Raw genomic sequence first — 21,034 nt, forward strand, 5'->3', positions numbered from 1 at the left:
CTCAGATGTCTTCCTTGGTCCCTCTGATCCTTGTCTCTTTGCTGAATGTCCCTAAATTTTGTAACATTGCTTTCTTTGGGTTCTCTAACTTTTCCTGGTCCATATCCTCATTCAGTTCTTTGTCCTTAAATGTAGGTGTTCTTCCCATGTTCTGTTCTTGGCTACTTTTCTTTTTTTTTTTGCTGTATGTCCACTCCCTGATTTATTTTATTTTCTAGTCCTCCATAATTTGATGACACTAACTCTTTCCCATCGGTTATGCTTTTAGCACCAACCTTTCAGTTGAGCTCCAGAATTGTATGCAGTGGCCTTTTAGCTGTCATCATTTACACATGCCATAGGTACCAAAAATTTTGTCAACCTAAATCCAACTTTTTTTTTAAATCTTTTTTTTTTAATTTTATTTATTTATTTGACAGAGAGAAACACAGCGAGAGAGGGAACACAAGCAGGGGGAGTGGGAGAGGGAGAAGCATACTTCCCGCCGAGCAGGGAGCCCAATGTGGGGCTCGATCCCAGGACCCTGGGATCATGACCTGAGCCGAAGGCAGACGCCCAATAACTGAGCCACCCAGGCGCCCCTAAATCCAACTTTATTATTGCTTTGCTTCACATACTATTTTAATTAGTTGCTTATTATCTGTAAGCCTCCTTCCCTTTTTAAAATTTTGAGTTCTTGAAGACTGTCTTCTCTATCTTTTGTATACGTTAGCCCTAGCTCACAGCCTTGTCTGAAACCCACAGGTCAGATGTATTTGAGAATTCAGATTTTTTTTTTCCTTTAACAGAAAGGTAATATGGTGTGTGTTTTATATGTTACATAAACTCCTAGTGGAATCTGAGACAGCATTCCATCTTGAAATATTTGAATACTTTTACAGCACAACATTCATAAAAATTCCAAGTGGGATAAACAGCCTCTCGTCAAATTCAGATCAGGTTTTGATGCCACATTTACACAAAAATATTTAGATTTCTCAGAACGTTATGAGTTTTAGAGCTGCAGATAAGGAATGTGGACTTATATATCTAGCATGTCTGACTTTAAAATTACTATTGCCTATAGTCACATTGTTTTGTAGCACTTAGGATTCAAAAAACTATTTTGTGGATATTCTGCATTCCTTAGTCATCCCACAAGAAAATGCCAGTGTTCTTCATCTTGACCAGTAATAACTAAAAGTGAATTAGCTGTGAGGAGACAGAACAGGCAGTAGACTTTTTTGTTTGCTTCTTTACTATTATGCTTACTTCCCTGCATTCTAAAGAGTAGTGATTATACATTTAAAAAATTATTATTTCTTAACATTGATTCAGATTGCTAGCATATAAGATAACTAAGAATTTTTTTATTGTAGAGTGTTATTTATTTGAACATGGACTACACTAGTATTTTTATGGCACTTGTTTTTGGAAATTTGAAATATGTTGTTAAAATGGAATGGAAAAAAAATGGAATGGAAAACATTGTAGTAGGAAACAGAAGACTTTGATTCTATCACTCATTCTCCTTAATAATTGTATGACCTTCAACAGGTCACAAAACCTCTTTCTCTCACTTTTTTCATCTGGAAAAAATAACACTTAAACATCCCTAAACAAATGTAATTGAATGAAATGATCAGGAGAAACATTCAGTTCTAAGCTCAGTGATTTATGGCTTACTACAATGTAGTGGTTTTTCAGACTATGCTCCTTAGAGCTTCAAGGATCTATAGGTATTTCTCAGAATTAGGGTTAGGCTGAGCAAGGTTTATGTTACCTGTTTTATATAAAGGTGTCATCTGTAGAACTTGATGTGATGGGAAGATTTTATGCTTAAAACATTTACCTTGGCACTAATGGTTTTAAGCAGCTATACATTATAAGTTTTTGGTTTTTGATTTTATGTAGGATGAAGGAGTTGAATCTGATGATTTGAAAAAAGATTTACCTCTGATGCCTCCACCTCCAGATTCATGTAGCATGAAGTTGACCATCAAGGAAATTTGGTTTAGTTTTGCAGCTCCCACCAATGTGAGATCTCCTACACATGCATTTTCTAGGTAAAAAGTTTTAAACATGTAGTACTATTCCTTGATTTTTCATTTTAAATAACATATAACTCTGTTTCAGTTATTTTTTTAAATTATTTTTCTGATCTATCTAGCATTAGGGTTGCCACCTTCTTACCATCTTTCCTACTTTATGCTTTCTGTAGACATTATTCTTATCTTGTTTGACCCTTTTTCTTTCCTAGGGCTTTAGTTTTACTATTATATGTCATGCCACCATGAACTTCTTACTCTCACCTCTAATAGGTTTTAATGTTTTCTTCATTTCTATTATCTGTTCTTCACATTTTCTACTTATATGTTCATAATTTGTCTGGTAGCCAAAATGAAAAGTAATTTTGCCTAAGCAAAATAGCCACTAAGTGCAGTAGGTATGGGAGATTGTTTGAAATACAAATCTTGACAGTTGTTTTTATAATTTCTTTTTTTTTTAATTTTCAAAGGCAGCTGAACCTTTTAAGCACTGCAACTCCAGCTGTTGGTGCATGGCTTGTTCCCATTGATCAACTCAAATCATCCTTAAACAAATTAGAAACTGAGAGCACCTTGAGAATTTGTGCTGTTATGGGATGTATAATGACAGAAGCATTAGAGGTATGTCTATCAACAGTACAAGGTATCTTATTATTGAACATGATCTCTAATTGTTCATCATTGTTGGAAAACATCAGACCTGCAAGTTCTTGATTACTGGATATCTTCTATTTGCAGTGTCTTTGATACATCACTCTAAATCTGTTGTTTTTGCTTTGTTTCAGAATAAAAGTGTACATTTTCCCTTAAGAAGTAAATACAACAGACTTACAAAAGTTGCCCGTTTTCTCCAAGAAAATCCTTCATGTTTACTGTGCAATATACTACATCACTACCTGCACCAGGCAAATTACTCCATCATTGATGATGCTACAATGGTGAGTTACTGAAACCATATGTTAGCTTTAAAGAAGCCTCTATTCTTGGGGCGCTGGAGTGGCTCAGTCAGTTAAGCATCTGACTCTTGGTTTTGGCTCAGGTCATGATCTCAGGGTTGTGAGATCAAGCCCTATTTTGGGCTCCATGCGGAGTCTGCTTGGGATATTTTCATCCCCCCTCTCTCTGTTCCTCTCCCTGCTCATTCTCCCAATCTCTCTCTCTCTCTTTCTAAAATAAATAATCTTAAAAAAAAAAAAAAAGGAAGCCTCTGTCGTTTCGAGGAGTCATTCATTGGCCTACAGGGTTTGAGATGCAGATGGGAAGTCCAAAGGAGAAATATGGTTAAAAATACAGGCTTATAGACAACAGTGGGCTCAGATAAGTGATTTGGGAATTGCCAACATGAAGGTGTTCGAAGCTGTGGATATGGATGAGACTTCTAGGAATGATGGTATGTTGAGGGAGAAACTGGTCAAGAATGGATATCTGAAGAGCACCAAAATTAAAGGAGGGTGGTGAAGAGAAGGTGAATAAAGCTATACAGAATGCTGAGGAGGGAAAGGAAGAGGTAGGAGAATTAGGAAAAAATGTCTTAGTTAAAATGTTAAAATAGTGGTGGTTCTTAATCTTTGAAGGGAGTAATTTCATTTCCTCTTTGTTTAATGAAAATCAAAATACATTTGATTTCCTCAATAGAACAAAAAAGGTAAAGTGGATTGAATGCTTCTTAAGGAGAATCCCAATCTTGCACCCCGTATTTAGCCTCTTATTCACCTGGTACTGCATTGTTTGTGACAGAAAGACACAATGTTGTGTTTAGAGATTGAGTTCTATTGTCAGCTTGAAATACTCTCTTTTGTGACCTTGGACAAATTATAACACATAAATTCTAGTTTCTTCGTCTCTAAATGGGGGTTATGAGATTTAAATGAATAAATGTATGCAAAGCATTTAAATGGTAACATTATTACATCATTGTTGTTACAGAGTGATGGACTTCCTGCTTTGGTAACATTAAAGAAAGGTTTAGTTGCATTGGCAAGGCAGTGGATGAAGTTTATTGTGGTGACACCAGCCTTTAAAGGAGTTAGCTTACACAGACCAGCTCAGCCACTGAAACCTCAGTCAGCTGTGGACCATGACCATGAAGACGGACTTGGGTTAGACAATGGAGGTGGTCTTCAAAGTGACACCAGTGCTGATGGAGCAGAATTTGAATTTGATGCAGGTAGTTTGTAAATATTTTAGTCAAATATAGCCAGATATTGGTAACATATATATGTGATAATGTGATATGAATATGTGATAATTTTAATCATTTGTGTCTGAAATTTGAAACCCTTATGGCTTAATTATACAAGTATGATTTGTATTAGTCCAAATAAATGATAATAATGTTGTAATCTTTATACTGACTTTTGGTTTTTACATTTAATTTCATGAAATATGATAGATTTCTTCTCATCTATCACGTACAATAACAGACATCTTTACATAGCTAGAATATTTGAATGAAGCATGTTAACTTCCTTTTAAAATTCACATTTGAAAAAAATAAAATTCATACTCATATTTGTTCATCATCTTTCCTATGCCACTTAAAAGAGTCTTTGAATTTTATCTGGTGCCTGGTTGATTCCGCATTTATGTAATGTTTAGAGTCATGCATTCAGCCTACAGTTCTGTCAGCAAAATGACTGTGCCAGAACACAGACAGTAGATATGCATTTCAGAAATATATGTGCACATTTTAATGCTTTTTCAGGGGTAAACTTTTGTTATCACAACATGTAATATTCAGTAATATTGAATTATGATATTTTGGAAAAAAATGTTAAAAGTACCATGAAAAAGGACAGTAGCCTTAAAATTAGAGCTTTCAGAACATTGATATATAATACTTTACCCAGCTTTTTTTATTGTCTTTAAAAAAAAAAACTTTATACTTAAAAGTGAATATGCTATGAGGAAGGGTGGGGTGCCTGGGTAGTTCAGTTGGTTAAGCATCCGACTCTATTTCGGCTCAGGTCCTGATCCCAGGGCTGTAATATCAAGCCCCATGTTGGCTCCCTTCTAATTAACTGTCTGCAAATTCTTGGATTAATCTGAAAGTTCTGTACTTTGAGCCTAGTTGGTTTTTTTTCCTCTCTAAACCCTTTGGCTGGGATGTGGAGGGACTGAATACAAGCTATTTGTTCCTTTCTTGAGACTGAGTGAGAAGATTGGGGTTGGGAGAGTAAAAGAAACACAAAAAATAATATAGCAGATTCCACAATTAATTTCAAGGAAATTTAATTAATTTAATTTGTTTACTCAAGGAATATGTAAAGTTGAGTGGTAGTTAACACCACCAGGAACACTGGTATTGATGTTTCAAGAAAATGATAATCTATAGCCCACTTACTCTTTTGAACTGTTTCAGCCACAGTCAGTGAACACACAATGCTACTAGAAGGAACAGCCAACCGTCCTCCACCTGGTAGCTCTGGACCTGTAACTGGAGCTGAGATAATGAGGAAACTTTCTAAGACTCATACCCACAGTGACTCTGCATTAAAGATAAAGGTACATTATTGCTGTTTCTGGTTAGAATAGACTTCCAGAGAAGACCTAAATTTCTGATATCTCAAATTCAAACATTAGGTGTTTAAATTTAAATATTCAAATAGTATTTTATATTCAAGAATTAATAATTTAATAATTGAGTAATAATAAATATTTTTATGTTGAAATGAACATGATTAGCAACATAAACAGTTTGAGTTAGGCTATTTTATGATTTTAATTACACTGTTTTAAGAAACTTAACCAATGCTTGGTAAGACATGTATATAGCAAGGTGGTTGAATACTACCTTGGGAGCCAGACAGCCTTGGTTTCAGTTCTGCCTCTGCCACTTAGTTGTTTTGTGACTGAACAAATTTTTAACTGTACCGTGTGTCAGTTTCCTTATCTGTAAGATTGAGATTACAATAGTAACTTTTTCCAAAATATGGATGTTAAGAAATAACTGTTAATACATGAAAAATGCTTAGAACAATACCCACACGTAATAAGCATGTAAGTTATTTGTTGTTGTCATGGGTTATTTATGTTTTGTTAGTTTCCTTTTCTGAGCAATGAAAATGACAGACAATTAGTATTTTAACTTTCTTTGAAAGTTTGGGTATAGACTTACATTAGTACTCAGAATCTGTAAGGTAAATGACTGATAATTTTGCCATATTAAAATATAAGATTTCTACACAGAAAAAATAATGTATTATAAACAAAATAGACATATGACAAAGGGCTAATTTCCTCATATATAAGGATCTTTTTTCTAATCACTAAGAAAAAGAACACAATCAAATAAAGAATTGGTTAATGGGCAGTTCACAGAGAAATACACACACAAATACAAAAATGTATCCTTTTATGATTAAAGAAATATAAGTTAAAATGAGATTTCATGGAGCACTGGGTATTATACGAAAACAGTGAATCATAGAAACTAATGGTATATTGTATGGTGACTAACATAATAAAATAAAATTTTAAAAAAATCAGCAGCTTCATTTAAAAAAAAATGAGATTTCCATTTTCACGATTCAGATTGAAAACACTAACATTTGAATGGTGTATGTTGGTGAAGATAAGGAAAAACAGACATTCTCCTACAGTACTGGTGGGAGTGTAAATTGGCACAAACTCTTTGAAGACCAATTTGGCATTTTGTATCAAAATTTAAAATGTAATGTTCTTTCACCCAGTATGTTCATGTCCAGGAATTTGTTCTAAGGAAATGAATGCTCATAAATGCTGAGAGACACATGTGCAATAATGTTCTTTACAACACTGTTTATAATAGGAAAATAATGGAAGCAACATAAATGACTATTTGAGGACTAATAAACTAGTGTATCCTGATACAGAGATGCATACCATAAAGACTTCAGAAAGATATAGATCTCTAAGTGGGTATGGAATGGTTACCAAAGTACCTGGATTAAAGTAAAAACAAAATATAAAACAATATGTATCTGTGTGTTAAAAAAGGATAAATAGGTACATGTGCTTATATAGTTATAAATTATTTAAGGAGGAGAGATAAGAAAAGTTAAGAGTACTTCTAGGGGAAGGGATCTAGTAGATGAGCTCAGGGGATACAATTTATTGAATTGTCTGTGCTTTTAAAGTTTTTATTCTGTATAAGTATTGCTCTTTTAATTAAAACATTCAATGATAGTTTAATATACATTTTTTTAAAAATTTGAACTATTAAGCTTATTCTATTTCTATAGTACAGTTTGAAGCCAGGATACTTTTAAATTCTCACATCCTCAATCAGTCTCAGATTTTTTTCCCGTTCGATGGTTTTTCCTAACCCTACCAACATTCCTTTGTTTATGAATTATAAAAGTCCTCCAAAAAATTGAATTGCACTGTTTTGTTTCCGATTTCTTCTTTTCAGGATCTTTCTGTCTGTATAGTCTTTTCTTATACTATTTTAAGCTGATCTGAAATTCTGAGCTTAGATGTGATAGAACAGATGGAGATGGGCAATTCTGTAATTTTTTAATTTTCCTCAGGGAATTGCTGGAAATTGTTTTTGGCATATTAGGACTCTACAGAGAATCTCTTATAGATTTTCATTATCAAGGTACCAACAAGAGTAGTGTAGTATTAAGAATTTTGGGATTGAAATCTTGCCACCAGATACACTCTTTAGATTTCAAAGGGAATTAATAATTCATTATTAAAATAAGTGAATGATAAGAGCTGTCCTTGGTGTTGTACTGTAAAGTTTTAAAACATGTTTGTGTACATTTGAGATTCACCACAATCTGTGGTGAACAGGCACAGTCTGTTTTGGTATTAATGTGAATAGTAATTAGCAGTAATAGCATCAGTACTAGTAGTGTTAGTTATTAGCAGTCATTTTTATATGCATGAGAAAGAGCCCTGTGTTGTTCCTTTTGTAGGGTATTCACCCATATCATTCTTTGAGCTATACCAGTGGAGACACTGCCACAGATTCTCCAGTACATGTTGGACGTGCTGGGATGCCAGTTAAGGAGAGTCCAAGGAAGGAGAGCCTACTCAGCTACCTGACTGGAAGCTTCCCAAGCTTGCACAACCTCCTAGAAGGCACTCCTCAAAGAAGTAGTGCAGCTATAAAAAGCAGCTCCCTAACGAGAACAGGTACTTCCTCAGTTTTGACAATTATAAGTTTACTTCTATGTGAGAATTAAAAAACAAACAAATAGGACTTAAGTTTATTTTGCTTTATTCTTTGGTTGTATAACTTATCTATGTATTACACCTTATCTTTGAAAAAGTAGTTTGGGAAACTGTTCTGTTTGTAACTTGTTTGTATCTTCATGCCCTTAGTTTGCATTTCTAAATTGCAGCATTTGATATTACTATCAGCCTAGTCAGGGTATGAGATGATGTCTAAGCCATCCAACAGTGAATTTCTTCTTGTTATATTAAAAAGAAGTTGTTTATTAGTGCCTTAATATCCAAATACCAACATCATGCAGTGATTTTGAAAACATCTGCAAAAGACAGTTTGGTCTGACTTTTAAAAAATAATTACATAAATCACATTTTCTGCTTATTACATAAGTAATACTATACTCAATAAAATTTTATTTTCAGGAAATACAATGGCCACTGATATGTTATCTGAACATCCCTTGCTATCTGAGCCATCATCTGTGAGTTTCTATAATTGGATGTCAAATGCTGTGGGTAATCGTGGAAGTGTGGTACAAGAATCTCCTGTTACAAAATCCACGCACAATAGTCTTCCATCAGGTATTGAGTTATCATGTTATTTTGCTTAACTGTCTAAGGGACATATGTAAATTTTAACAAAATTCTATTTTTCACAGAATGGTCAAAATATCAAATGTTTAATACTGTTTAGTTGAAATTTGCCAGTTTATGAAATTAATAAACTGAATTGTTAATACTGAATTGAGAGAATTGTAAGCAGTCACTTGGTATTCTTGTGAGAAGACAAATACGCCATATGTGAGATCTTATGTAATTTAAATTAGAGTTTAAAACGTCCAATTAATGTGGCCGGTTTAATTTTAAAAATGCCAAAAGGAGGTAAATGAAAAAATGCGAAGAATATGGCATAATGTACCTATAATACAGAAAATATTTTAGTTTATTCAGATTCCTCTGAGAAATAATAATAGCATTCTTTTACTCTTATAGTTACTTAAATAATTAAACCTAAAGGTGTACTAAGAGGAATAAAATAAGATTTTGTCTTTGAGGAAGAAATGAGGGCAACTTATTAATTTTAAAAGAATACGTGTAAAGAGCAAGAACACTGGCAGGGAATTCACCAAGAAATGTTGGTGGCTATCTCCAGAAACATAAGTGGTGCCACCCTTCATTTTCTATTTTTTTCTTTTTGGGATATTTTTCCAAATTTAGTGGGTGCATGTATTCTTGTAAAAAAAAAATTTTTTTTTAAACATGTGAAGTAGACTTTGATCCTAGGTACTGAAGGCAGCTGAAATTAATCCATGTAACAGCTATTTGCATTGCTAGCAAATTCTGTTCATATAGAAAATACGATATGAAATATGGTTGATAAGTGACTACTCACTCAGTCCTTTGTTTTGCTGGTATGTGGATCACTCTTGAATCTGAAACTAATCCTAGTTATGACTGCATTCCAGTTCTTAGCATTGGCTCTTCTTTGAAGAAGAGAAGAGGACGCTGTTTCCGCCAGCTCTCAGCACTGTTGTAGCACAGTCTCACTACTGCACAGTTTAAATTTTGAGAAAACCAAAAAAGAACATTTCCTCTTTCTCATGGATCCTTTGCCTGGGCGTTAGAGGATAAAGGGAATACAGAGGAAAGAAATAGCACCGTTTTATTTTGTTCTGCCTCGGGAAAGCATAATTGGAAAGAAATTTACATGTGGGACTCTGTGACATCTGTGGCTTTTGCCCTGCTGCTGTCTGTAACTCTGCTCCTCAGTGCAAAGCTGAGGGGATATCAAATGCTTTTCAAAGATCTCCCGGCCATAAATTTCTGTATTTTTGACTGACTGGCTCTAATACAGATTTCATGTATGAGAATGACTGATATTTTCTGAAGTTTTAGTTTAATTTCATTTTTATTATTAACTCATGTCTGTAAAATGACCAAAAAGTGCTGTTTGTTTTTTTTTTTTTTTTTTTACCTTTATTCAGTGTAAATGGTCTGGTAATACTGCTGTAATACAGGCTTCATAAGTTTGCTTTGCTGTGCCCTTTTATGTTGTTTTTATTTCCTCTTAATTCAGATTTTATTCTTGAACATTTACTCTGTTAGGTGTTGCACCCAATCTTCCTACAATACCCTCAGCCTCAGATTTCAACACCGTCTTATCTAGTGACCAGAATACTTTGGATGGAACACATTCTCAGCATAGCACTAGTCAGGATGATGTGGCAGGTGTAGAAGAAGCCAACCAAGGGTTTCCTGCTGTGCAGCTTGCTGATGCACAGGTGAGCCAGTCTGTTTTTCCGTAATTATAGTAACCCCTCATTAGGTAATTCTTAGCAGCTGGAACCATCCAGTCATCTGCACCTTGGAATTCTAGTGAAAATCTTTTTTGTGTGCTTGTCAGTCTAAAGTCTTCATGCAAAAATGGAGGAGCCTTTTAAAAGTACCTGGGTTAATTACAGATGCTAATTTAGCATCTATAGATATGCATTAAACAGAAGAGTTTAACTATAGACAACTATAATTAGTTGTCATATAATAGCATTTTTGTTATGTGGAGATACAGATTGGCTAAATAACATAACTAGAAATTAGAAGACTCTGTTAAGTACTATGTTAAGACTTTACTGAGTGAGCATTTGGGAAGCCCTGAAGATTTTAGAGCAGAGGAATTAAGTGACTACAACTGTACATGTAGAAATATTATATGGGTAGCAATGTGTTAAATGGATTGAAGTAGAGACACTATAGGTGAAAAGATGAGTTATTGAAGTAGTTCACATAAGTGGTAAATGAGGCTTTTAACTTAGATGGTTGTGGCTTTGATAAGGTAAAGGCAAAATAATGTGAAGGTCTTATTCAATTGATCAGATATAAGAGTGGAGAGCAAAATCCTTTGAAATGTATATTTTAGTCCAAATGATCACACAGCAAGTGGGTGAGTGGGACCATGGGTATTAAGAGGTGTTATTTTTTCAGGATGAGAGAGATTCCAGCATAGTTACATACTGAGGAGGAATTAGGAAGGTCCTGATCAGAAAAAGAAAAAAGGGTAAACTAATAGAGCAAGATTCAGAGAGGGATGAGGACTGTTGGAATTTAGAGTCACTCATAGAGAGAGATGTTTTAGACATAAAAAATTACTTTTTTCCTCTGAGAAACTAAGAAGGCAATAAGAACAGTTCACAATTATACAGGTAAATTTGCAAATTGGTAGCTTCAATTTTCTCTTAACATAGAAAGCAATTTATGTTAAGAAATGTGTCAGGCACTTTTAAATTTTCTTGAGATTTACTTCTCCAATACACTGGAGTAGTTTTTAGGGACTTCATTTTTTTGTTAAAGGAGAGTGGGAAAATAAATAACCTTTTTGTTGTTGTTTTGGCCTATAGAATACATTAATTGTATTTATTAGCATTCAATACATATTTTTAGAAATAATTATATTGTTTTACATATAAGATTCTAAAATCCACTAGAAACATGAATATAACTAATACAGTAAAAAACTCTGTAAGGTGATTTAGATATGTGTACAGGTTGGCGTGAATATGAAAGAGAGCTTACCACAGACTCCCTAAGAGGATTGCCAAATAGTGCTGAGGGCCTAGTTAAGAGTTTAGGTTAGTGTTGGGGTACCAATGAATGCAGTTATATCATTTCCTTTCATTGTTCCTAGCAGCTCAGCTATGGGAGTATAAGAGGATTGATCCAAAGCAGATATAGCAAGAAAAATGAGGTGATAGATATAAACAGTCTAGGAAGTTGCTGAAATGGGAGTTTAAGCCAAGATTATGGGAGGAAAAAGAAGTCACATAACTTTGGAACTGAAATGTTGGTTGAGTTATCTGCATGGTCAGAGAAGTCATTCAGGATGATAAATTGGGATTGAAAAGAAAAAGAGGAAAGTCAGTCAGGAACCAAAGTTTAGTTAGGAGGATTAACAAGTTGAGGGATAAATAAATGACACACATTAGAAAAGATGGAGGATGGTTTGAATCTTGAAGAGGGAAGAATTTTTCCATTAGAATGAAAGAGTAAAACCCAAAAAAGAATATCCCAAGTTAAGTATATAAAGGAGAGGGAATTTCTCCCTAAGGTTCCAATCTAGTGTACAATTGTTGGAATTCTCTGTTCTAGGCCATTAGACCTGAACAAGAGTAGGCTGTCTTCCCAAGCACAAATGAGATGATCTAGAGATAATTGAACATGTAGACTTAGGTCTTAATACATAAATGGCACTTGTCCATTTTAATAGTATCATTTAACTTTCAGGTAAAGATTACTAAGGGAGATGTACAGGGAAAGGGTTACAAGAGGGCCATGGAAAGTACTGGATAACACCTATATTTTGGATATGGAAGGAGGAAAAGGAACCATGCAGCAAAGAATAAGCGGAGTGATTATAGTGATCAACTATTGAACACATGTAGTTGCTTCTGTTTGGGTTAGCTCTTCATGACTACAAAATCAGTTAATAAGAGATTTAACCAGAGTGATTTATTTCCATAAGCTTGTATGATACTTTAAAGGAACTTTTTTTTTCAGAAAATAAATGTTAAATGACTGTTACAACCAAATGATACCATTTAAAAAGAAGTCATATGTTCATAATATTACACATGAAATGTTTTTATATTAACATAGGAAGTTGGTAAACTATTCTAATATACCAGATTTCCATTTTTATGGAAACAGTATATATTCATGCCTTTTTAAAAAGCAAGAAGTAGAATGATTTAAATTAGTTCACAATTTTATTTTCCTTGTCCTTTCAGACTCTCAGGCAAGATAGAGAAATCTTTGTCCTTGTGATTAATTTGAAGATGAGTGGCATATAATATGTGCTGAAAAGTACTGTTAAGGTTTTTTTTTTTATTATGTTATGTTAATCACCATACATTACATCATTAGTTTTGATGTAGTGTTCCATGATTCATTGTGCATAACACCCAGTGCTCCATGCAGTACGTGCCCTCTATAATACCCATCACCAGGCTAACCCATCCCCCCAACCCCCTCCCCTCTAGAACCCTCAGTTTGTTTTTCAGAGTCCATAGTCTCTCATGGTTCGTCTCCCCCTCCGATTTACCCCCCTTCATTTTTCCCTACTATCTTTTTTTTTAACATATTTTTTAACATATAATATATTATTTGTTTCAGAGGTACAGGTCTGTGATTCAACAGTCTTACACAATTCACAGCGCTCACCATAGCACATACCCTCCCCAATGTCTATCACCCAGCCACCCCATCCCTCCCACCCCCCACCACTCTAGCAACCCTCAGTTTGTTTCCTGAGATTAAGAATTCCTCATATCAGTGAGGTCATATGATACATGTCTTTCTCTGACTGACTTATTTCGCTGAGCATAATACCCTCCAGTTCCATCCACGTCATTGCAAATGGCAAGATCTCATTCCTTTTGATGGCTGCATAATGTTCTATTGTATATGTATACACCACATCTTCTTTATCCATTCATCTGTCGATGGACATCTTGGCTCTTTCCATAGTTTGGCAATTGTGGACGTTGCTGCTATAAACATTGGGGTGCACGTACCCCTTCAGATCACTACATTTGTATCTTTGGGGTAAATACCCAGTAGTGCAATTGCTGGATCGTAGGGCAGCTCTATTTTCAACTTTTTGAGGAACCTCCATACTGTTTTCCAGAGTGGCTGCACCAGCTTGCATTCCCACCAACAGTGTAGGAGGGTTCCCCTTTCTCCGCATCCCCTCCAACATCTGTCGTTTCCTGACTTGTTAATTTTAGCCATTCTGACTGGTGTGAGGTGGTATCTCATTGAGGTTTTGATTTGGATTTCCCTGATGCCGAGCGATGTTGAGCACTTTTTCATGTGTCTCTTGGCCATTTGGATGTCTTCTTTGGAAAAATGTCTGTTCATGTCTTCTGCCCATTTCTTGATTGGATCATTTGTTCTTTGGGTGTTGAGTTTGATAAGTTCTCTATGGATTTTGGATACTAGCCCTTTATCTGATATGTCATTTGCAAATATCTTCTCCTAAGTTTTAAGTAAAATTAGAGTTATATTTATTACACAAGTCCTTTTCTTTTTTTTTTTTTTGTTACACTACAGTATTGACATATGTATTGAGGTAGAGTAAGAAAAAAGCCACAGTAAATGATGAATTATAAGTTAAGCTAATTAATGAACATGTTATGTCTTTTAGGTTGTTTTCAGACCTCTTCTCAGTCATACAGGGATTCAGTCACAGGATGCAATGCCACTCTGCTACCGAATGTACTTTGGAGAACACCTTTCATTTTCAGGGACTTTGGACTGCCTTAGAGCAGATATTGTGGATTCGGACACAGCCAAAGAGAGAAAAGGCAAAAGAGCAAGAAGGTGTCTTGTGTTATTGTTCTTTTTGTGTAAAATGTTATATACAGGTTATAGTATCTTTTTTTAACTTTGTTTTCCTCTAATGCTAATGAGAGTAATTTTAATATCTTAATGAGAAGGTAACTTCCATTTATCAAAAATAACCTCATTTTAATAACCTGTGGATTTTCTAGGTTGTGAGGTCTATGCTGAGACTTCATTTTGTGCCATGTTAGCATGTGTATGTGGGTCAGCCAAAGTACATTTGTTGTATATATCCTCAGAATTTGTTTACTGTTGCTGTGGCTGAATTTTTATGATCTTATGCATTGTAATTTTATATATTTTACTTAGAATTATTCCTAACTGCCTTTCTGAGTCAACTTGCATTATATTCTATTAGAAACAGCGTAGAAGGCATATTGAGAGTATGGCCATGAGAAACAGGAATGCTAAATGTAGCATGGTGAAAGTTAAGAACCATCTTTTACTGTCATTATTATCAGGGATAGTTCTTTAGTTTCTTTATTGCTTGAATAGGAAATATTATGCCCACTAATAATATTTGATTAATCCTTTTGTGAACATTAAATTTTACTTTGCATGGGTCTCGCTGATGTGATATAGATAGGAACAGTAGAATATGGATATAGGTGGCAATTATGACAAGAGGTTTTTGCAACATTCTTCGTTTCATCCAATTTAGGTTCTTGCAAGGTGGTAGATTAAAAATAAATGCACATGTATCGCACATTTAACTAAGTGAAGTATGTTTTCCATTTGAAATATTCTATTTAAAAATTTAAATAATTTGACAATCAGTTTAAACATTTTTACAGAAATTATTAATAGAAAAATAGAGCTTTCTCAAATTTTGTTTCAGGTCTCGATATCTGAGGATTTTCTAATGACACAGGAACATGGAAATTGCATTGTCTTTTCTATTAAATATAAGACAGTCACTGCTTTTCATAGTGTTATACCATAACAGTGACTGGCCAGCTGAAGCACCACAAAGTGACCTTAATGATTATCAAGATTAGTGGGGAAAATTACCTTTGTTTTGTGACCTGGAAAAAATGTTTGTTAAAACATTAAACACTCTATTACTGCTTATTATAAATGTGTAGGGAAATGAAAAATACAGTAAAACTAATACTTAGTACATCAAAATTTAAAACATTAGAAACACTGAGAATTAAAGTGTCTTCAATTCTAAAAATCTCATCAAAGGATAGTTTGAAAAGCCCTTGCCATCTTATCATCATATAACTTACAATACAGAAAGAGCATCTTTTCTGTACCTTGACATAATGCTGTACTCCATTGCAAGTATGGATGAGTTTCCAACACTTTTTCCTTTGCACTTTTAATGTCATGAAATACCATCACGAGTTCCTTTTACTATGAAATTTTTTGCCAGCATCACTTCCTCTGGGATATTGTCATCCTTACAACTTTGGCTATACCGTGCCCATGCCAGCTCTTTATCTGTCTGGCTACTCTTGTCTTAAGTGACTGCTTCATTATATACCAATGTTTTTTTCCCCTTTTACTTGAATCTCCTCTCTTTAAGACTTTCTTGCTTCCCTTATATGTTTTTAATTCTTGTTTTTGCAGTTGTGGATTATTTTAATTTCTTTAGAGTCTTCTCTCTCTTGTCCATTCCACTTCTCAGAATCCAGTCTTTCCTTCTCTGACTACACACTTAGCATTGATTGTAGTCTTATTAAGAGCTTGTAGATTTTCATGGATTATACTCCATAGTGGGGTTTTTTTTAAAACAATATTCATTAAAGAATTATTATTCTCTATAAAATCTTTAAGTTAAATTGAGAACATCAAAGCAACTTCTGTTTCCCTTTGTATTAGAAAAATTTGACCTATGTGACTACACATTCGTATTGTACATGGAAGAGAAAGGAAAAAATACCTTTTTTTTACAATTTTGGGCCCTGAGGTTTATTGTTATTGGTAGTTGGTTTACAGAAATCTGAGTTTTGGCTTTTAAATATTAAAATTGACTATAATATTCCTACATGAAAATTTTCAGATAAGCAGGAAGATTTGCCCAAATAATTTTCATAGTTTTTTTGTGTGTATTTTTCATTTTTTTGTTTCCAGTTGTCTTCCTCCCCACTTTCATCTTGGCAAAGTAAGCCAGTAGGGTTTCATTTCAAATAGCAAATTAATTTTATATATAAATGCGAAGAGATTAAATCTATAAACAATATGTTTAATAGAGGGGGAGAGGATGGTTAAGGGAGGTACCGTAATTGACCTATAATTGACTTTAAATTCCATTACCATTGGAGTATACCACCATATTGGCAAGAAAAAATGTTTTATTACTTCACTGAAATAACATAAATCTGATTTTAAGTAGTCAGTTATGGAATAAGATCAAGAGGGAAGATTTAAGGCCTAGTTTCCAACATATAAAAGGTTGGCCTCATGAGAAAGCATATTCTACTTGATCTCTTGCTTAAAATTATTTAAATGGTTTATAACATGTTTCACCTTGTAGGTTTTTTGCTAACAAACTAATAAAGATTATGCAGCTCTGGGAAAAAAGGAAATAAAATCTTGTCATTTTTTCTTTTTTCTTCATTTTTAGGCAAGGTCATGTGAGTCTTCCTCCACTTGAATTCAAACCAGCATTAATGTTGGAAACCTTTAGCATCAGTGCTGTTGTAATGGAAAAGTCAGTGTGCACGCCTCAGAACTCTACCAGTGCTCTTTCTTTTCATGATCTCAACAAACGGTATTATAATACCTTCCACTGTAACTTTACTATTTCTTGTCAATCAATAAGCCAGCATGTAGATATGGCTTTGGTTCGTCTTATTCATCAATTTAGTACGATGATAGATGACATCAAAGCGACTCAGACTGACATTAAACTTAGCAGATATACAGCTGGATCGGCTTCCCCAACACCTACCTTCAAAACCAGAAAACATCGGGATTTTCGCTCATCTGACTTCAGCCGCAGTTCTAGAGGAAGTTTGAATGGTGGCAATAGAGTAAACAATGCAAAGAACAAACGGACCAACAATGAAAATAACAAAAAGGAATCTCGAAACAAAAATTCATTAGGAAGATCTGAAAGAAGAACTTCAAAAGTGTCTAGGAAAGGTTCAAAAGATGTGGTGGACCATATGACTATTCATATGGATGACTCTGATTCAATTACAGTGTCAGAACAAAGTGAGCCTTCGGCTGAGTGCTGGCAGAATATGTATAAATTACTTAACTTCTATTCACTTATCTCTGATCCAACAGGAATATTGGAAAAATCTTCAGAAACATTTGGACCAGCAGGTAATGGATATCTTTATATTTGAAAAATTTCTTTTTAGAACAGCAGTAAAACTAAAACAGACTGGTTGAGATCATGTTTTCTTAATGTTATAAGTAGATAAATGAAATGCCAAGAAAGTTGCCAGTCACCCATGGAGAGAAAATAATAATGGCACTCAGATAATCTGTCACCCCATTTCCTGTCCTTCCATACACAGTATGGTGTTAAAGATTCAGACATACACGTACTTTCAAATATCTGACTCTGTTATTTACTGTCAGTATGATCATGGGAAAATGTTGGAAAATTTTTAAAATAATTTTGGTGAGGAAGAGGGCTGGTTTGGAATATGAAAAAAGATAAGATGGTGTTTGGAGTGTCCTTCAATTTCACATTTTCCTATCTAAATCCATATGTTTTGTTTCCTTATAAAGGAGTTCGGAGCCCTACAGAGCCAACATGTAAAGTTGTGTTTGAGAATGAACAAGACGGTAATAGTTTGACTAAGACACAGAGGAAACGTAGCTTGGTGACTTCTGAACCTCAGCATGTTACTCTGATAGTGTTTGGGATTGGCATGGTGAACCGCACTCACCTGGAGGCTGACATTGGGGGGCTAACAATGGAATCAGAACTGAAGAGGATCCACGGCAGCTTTACACTTAAGGAAAAAATGAAAGGTAGGGTGACATTCTAACACTGTAGTGCTACTTTTCTGAAAAAAAGCCAATGCCATGTCTCTAAAATTCCTACTTGGTAGTTTTTCTTCAAAAAATGAACTTTTCCATTTATATGGATGAAGAGTGCCACTTTATATAGTTTCTTTTCCTATTCTTTTGGTTTTCCAAGTTTTCTGCACCAAGTATTACTTCTGAGATTTAAAATGCTTTTAGGCTATTTAATGCATGAATGGCATATTAAACTGTATATTTGGCATCATTCCAACTTTCACATATAATATGTACATATATAGGAATACATAGAAATAAAAAAAATTTAAGTAGTTCCAAAATAATTTAAATTTTATTATAAAACTTAAGTTATCTTTTGTCAACAAATCTATTATGGATAAAATGCTTTAATACAAAGTACAATTAATTTATTTCCAGATTTCATATTCTTTTTTCTTACATTTAAGATGTTTTACATCAAAAGATGACTGAAACGTGTGCCACTGCTCATATTGGTGGGGTTAATATTGTGCTGCTTGAAGGGATTACACCAAATATACAGTAAGTGTGTCAATTTTTATTATTTTCTTCAACTTGTTTATTATAGTTTTATAGGAAACTTAAAATTCATTGGATGAATCCCATACATGCTGAGTTTTGAGATGTGTATAACATTATGTTACCAGATACTACAGTTCCTATGTTATTAAGAATATCACCAAATGAAATGTTTTCAGAAAAATAATTTTTCCCCTTTTACAGTTGGTTTACTACCCCCACACCCCACAAAAAAAGCTGACTCCAGGTACACTGTAAGTTTGTATAACAAGAAAAAATGATTATAATGCAAACTTCAGTTAAACATGCAACATGCAAAAAGCTTACATAATTCAAATAGTTAAAATTTTAGTCAAAGAATACAGAGTGTCTCTTGATTTTATATTAAGTAATCATTACTCAAATTCATGTTGGGTTTTAAAACTGTATCTTGCCATTTTTCATTTAAAGAATTTAACAATAAAGCCTATGAGACTCTTGTAATAATATAGGTAAACTTTTTATAGTGAGTATACCATACCATATCACTTTTCTTTTGATTCTTTGCTCTTAACCTTTTCTTTATAAGTTCTACTCTTAGATCTATTCTGAATTGTTCTGATAATGATTACCTTTCAATATATGCAGATCGTTAACCTATTATCAGTGTATTTAACCATTGACTTTGTTCATATGCTTGGGAGTATATATCTGAATTCCTAACTTCCTTTTACTGGAGCAGCTTTATGTTGTAACTACAAAATATGCTTTAATAATTTAGGTCAGACTTTGAGAATTTGCTGTTTCTTAATATTATAACTAGTCAATGTTCTGTCATCTTATAGTGAATCTGTCGTACTAAATGCTAACTAAATAGAGGATTTTGTTCAGCTGCATAAATATTAAGTGTTAATCATATATTGACTAGTAACAGTTCTAATTCATATTTTAAACATGGGTGATGTAATAACTGTCTTGGAGAACATTTCCTTGAAATGGTTGGATAAGTCTTGCTGGGGTATTTTAGACTTGTAAACCTAGAGCCAAAGAGTATATTTTATTATAGCGCCTACGTGGTCCAGATTGCATTTCCTAAGCAGTTTGGAAAGACCAGGAAATTACAGTAGTTATGACAGACAAGATCTTTTCTGATAATTCAGTGTGGGAGAAGGGCGATTATGATGTAGTAATTGCAATCTTAACAAGGACCTACTGTGAAACAGGAGCCTCTCATAGATTATTTTATTTAATCCTAATCTGAATCCTGTGAACTGGGGTGGTTTTATCCCACTTTACAGAACAATAAATTGAGATCCAGAAAGATAAAAAAGCATGTGCCTAAAATACTTAAAACCCTACAGTCAGAATTGTTGTCTGAACCTGTGCTTCTGCTAAATATCACTACAGACCTTCAGTTCCATGGTTCCTTTGCTGGCCCTAAATTGAAAGTACCACGGCTACTTTAACTTATGCAGCAAGTAAAACAAATTTCTCTAGTTGTCTCAGGTGTCTTATTTACTCTATCCTCTTGAACCTTTTATCTCTATTATTTGTTATCTCTGAAGGGCTTCAAATAGTTTCTAGACTTGCAAAACATAGTATTTATAAAACAGATTTTTAAAAAGTATTGTATAACTTTATAAATGAATAACTTTGGTTTTTCATTTCTGATTTCAGTTAAAAGGAAATGAAACTAAAAAAGAATAGTTGAAAAGTTTCTTTGAGGGAAAATTTTAAAAGTGGGAAATAAGAAAAGCATTCCAGATGATTGGTCATGCTGTAACTAATTTATGTATGAATGTTTATTTGCTTCCTTTTTGTTTTCCTGCTTTCTCTTGAATCTTCATCTGTAGACTGGAGGATTTTCCTACATCTCCTACAAGCACAGCCAAACAAGAGTTTCTGTATGTCATATTATTTTTTTCCCCCATGGGCTTTGTGATTAATATAGTATTGAATAGTTTTAAAGAAATAGTTCAATTATCTGC

The 21,034-nt window shown here is 33.9% G+C and overlaps 1 protein-coding gene across 1 annotated transcript in view; it reads left to right on the forward strand.

Annotated features, from left to right (window-relative positions):
• The window catches only part of KIAA1109 (KIAA1109 ortholog), a 203,457-nt gene that overhangs the window by 101,525 nt on the left and 80,898 nt on the right, over positions 1 to 21,034 (forward strand). The window contains 13 exon segments of the mRNA XM_027600626.2: positions 1,894 to 2,045; positions 2,498 to 2,648; positions 2,813 to 2,965; positions 3,954 to 4,194; positions 5,389 to 5,531; positions 7,931 to 8,150; positions 8,610 to 8,768; positions 10,293 to 10,468; positions 14,383 to 14,558; positions 17,152 to 17,858; positions 18,273 to 18,518; positions 18,977 to 19,070; positions 20,900 to 20,950. Coding sequence (XP_027456427.2) covers positions 1,894 to 2,045; positions 2,498 to 2,648; positions 2,813 to 2,965; positions 3,954 to 4,194; positions 5,389 to 5,531; positions 7,931 to 8,150; positions 8,610 to 8,768; positions 10,293 to 10,468; positions 14,383 to 14,558; positions 17,152 to 17,858; positions 18,273 to 18,518; positions 18,977 to 19,070; positions 20,900 to 20,950 — 2,669 coding nt within the window.

Source organism: Zalophus californianus, chromosome 2, assembly GCF_009762305.2.
Source record: "Zalophus californianus isolate mZalCal1 chromosome 2, mZalCal1.pri.v2, whole genome shotgun sequence".
Classification (NCBI taxonomy): domain Eukaryota; kingdom Metazoa; phylum Chordata; class Mammalia; order Carnivora; family Otariidae; genus Zalophus; species Zalophus californianus.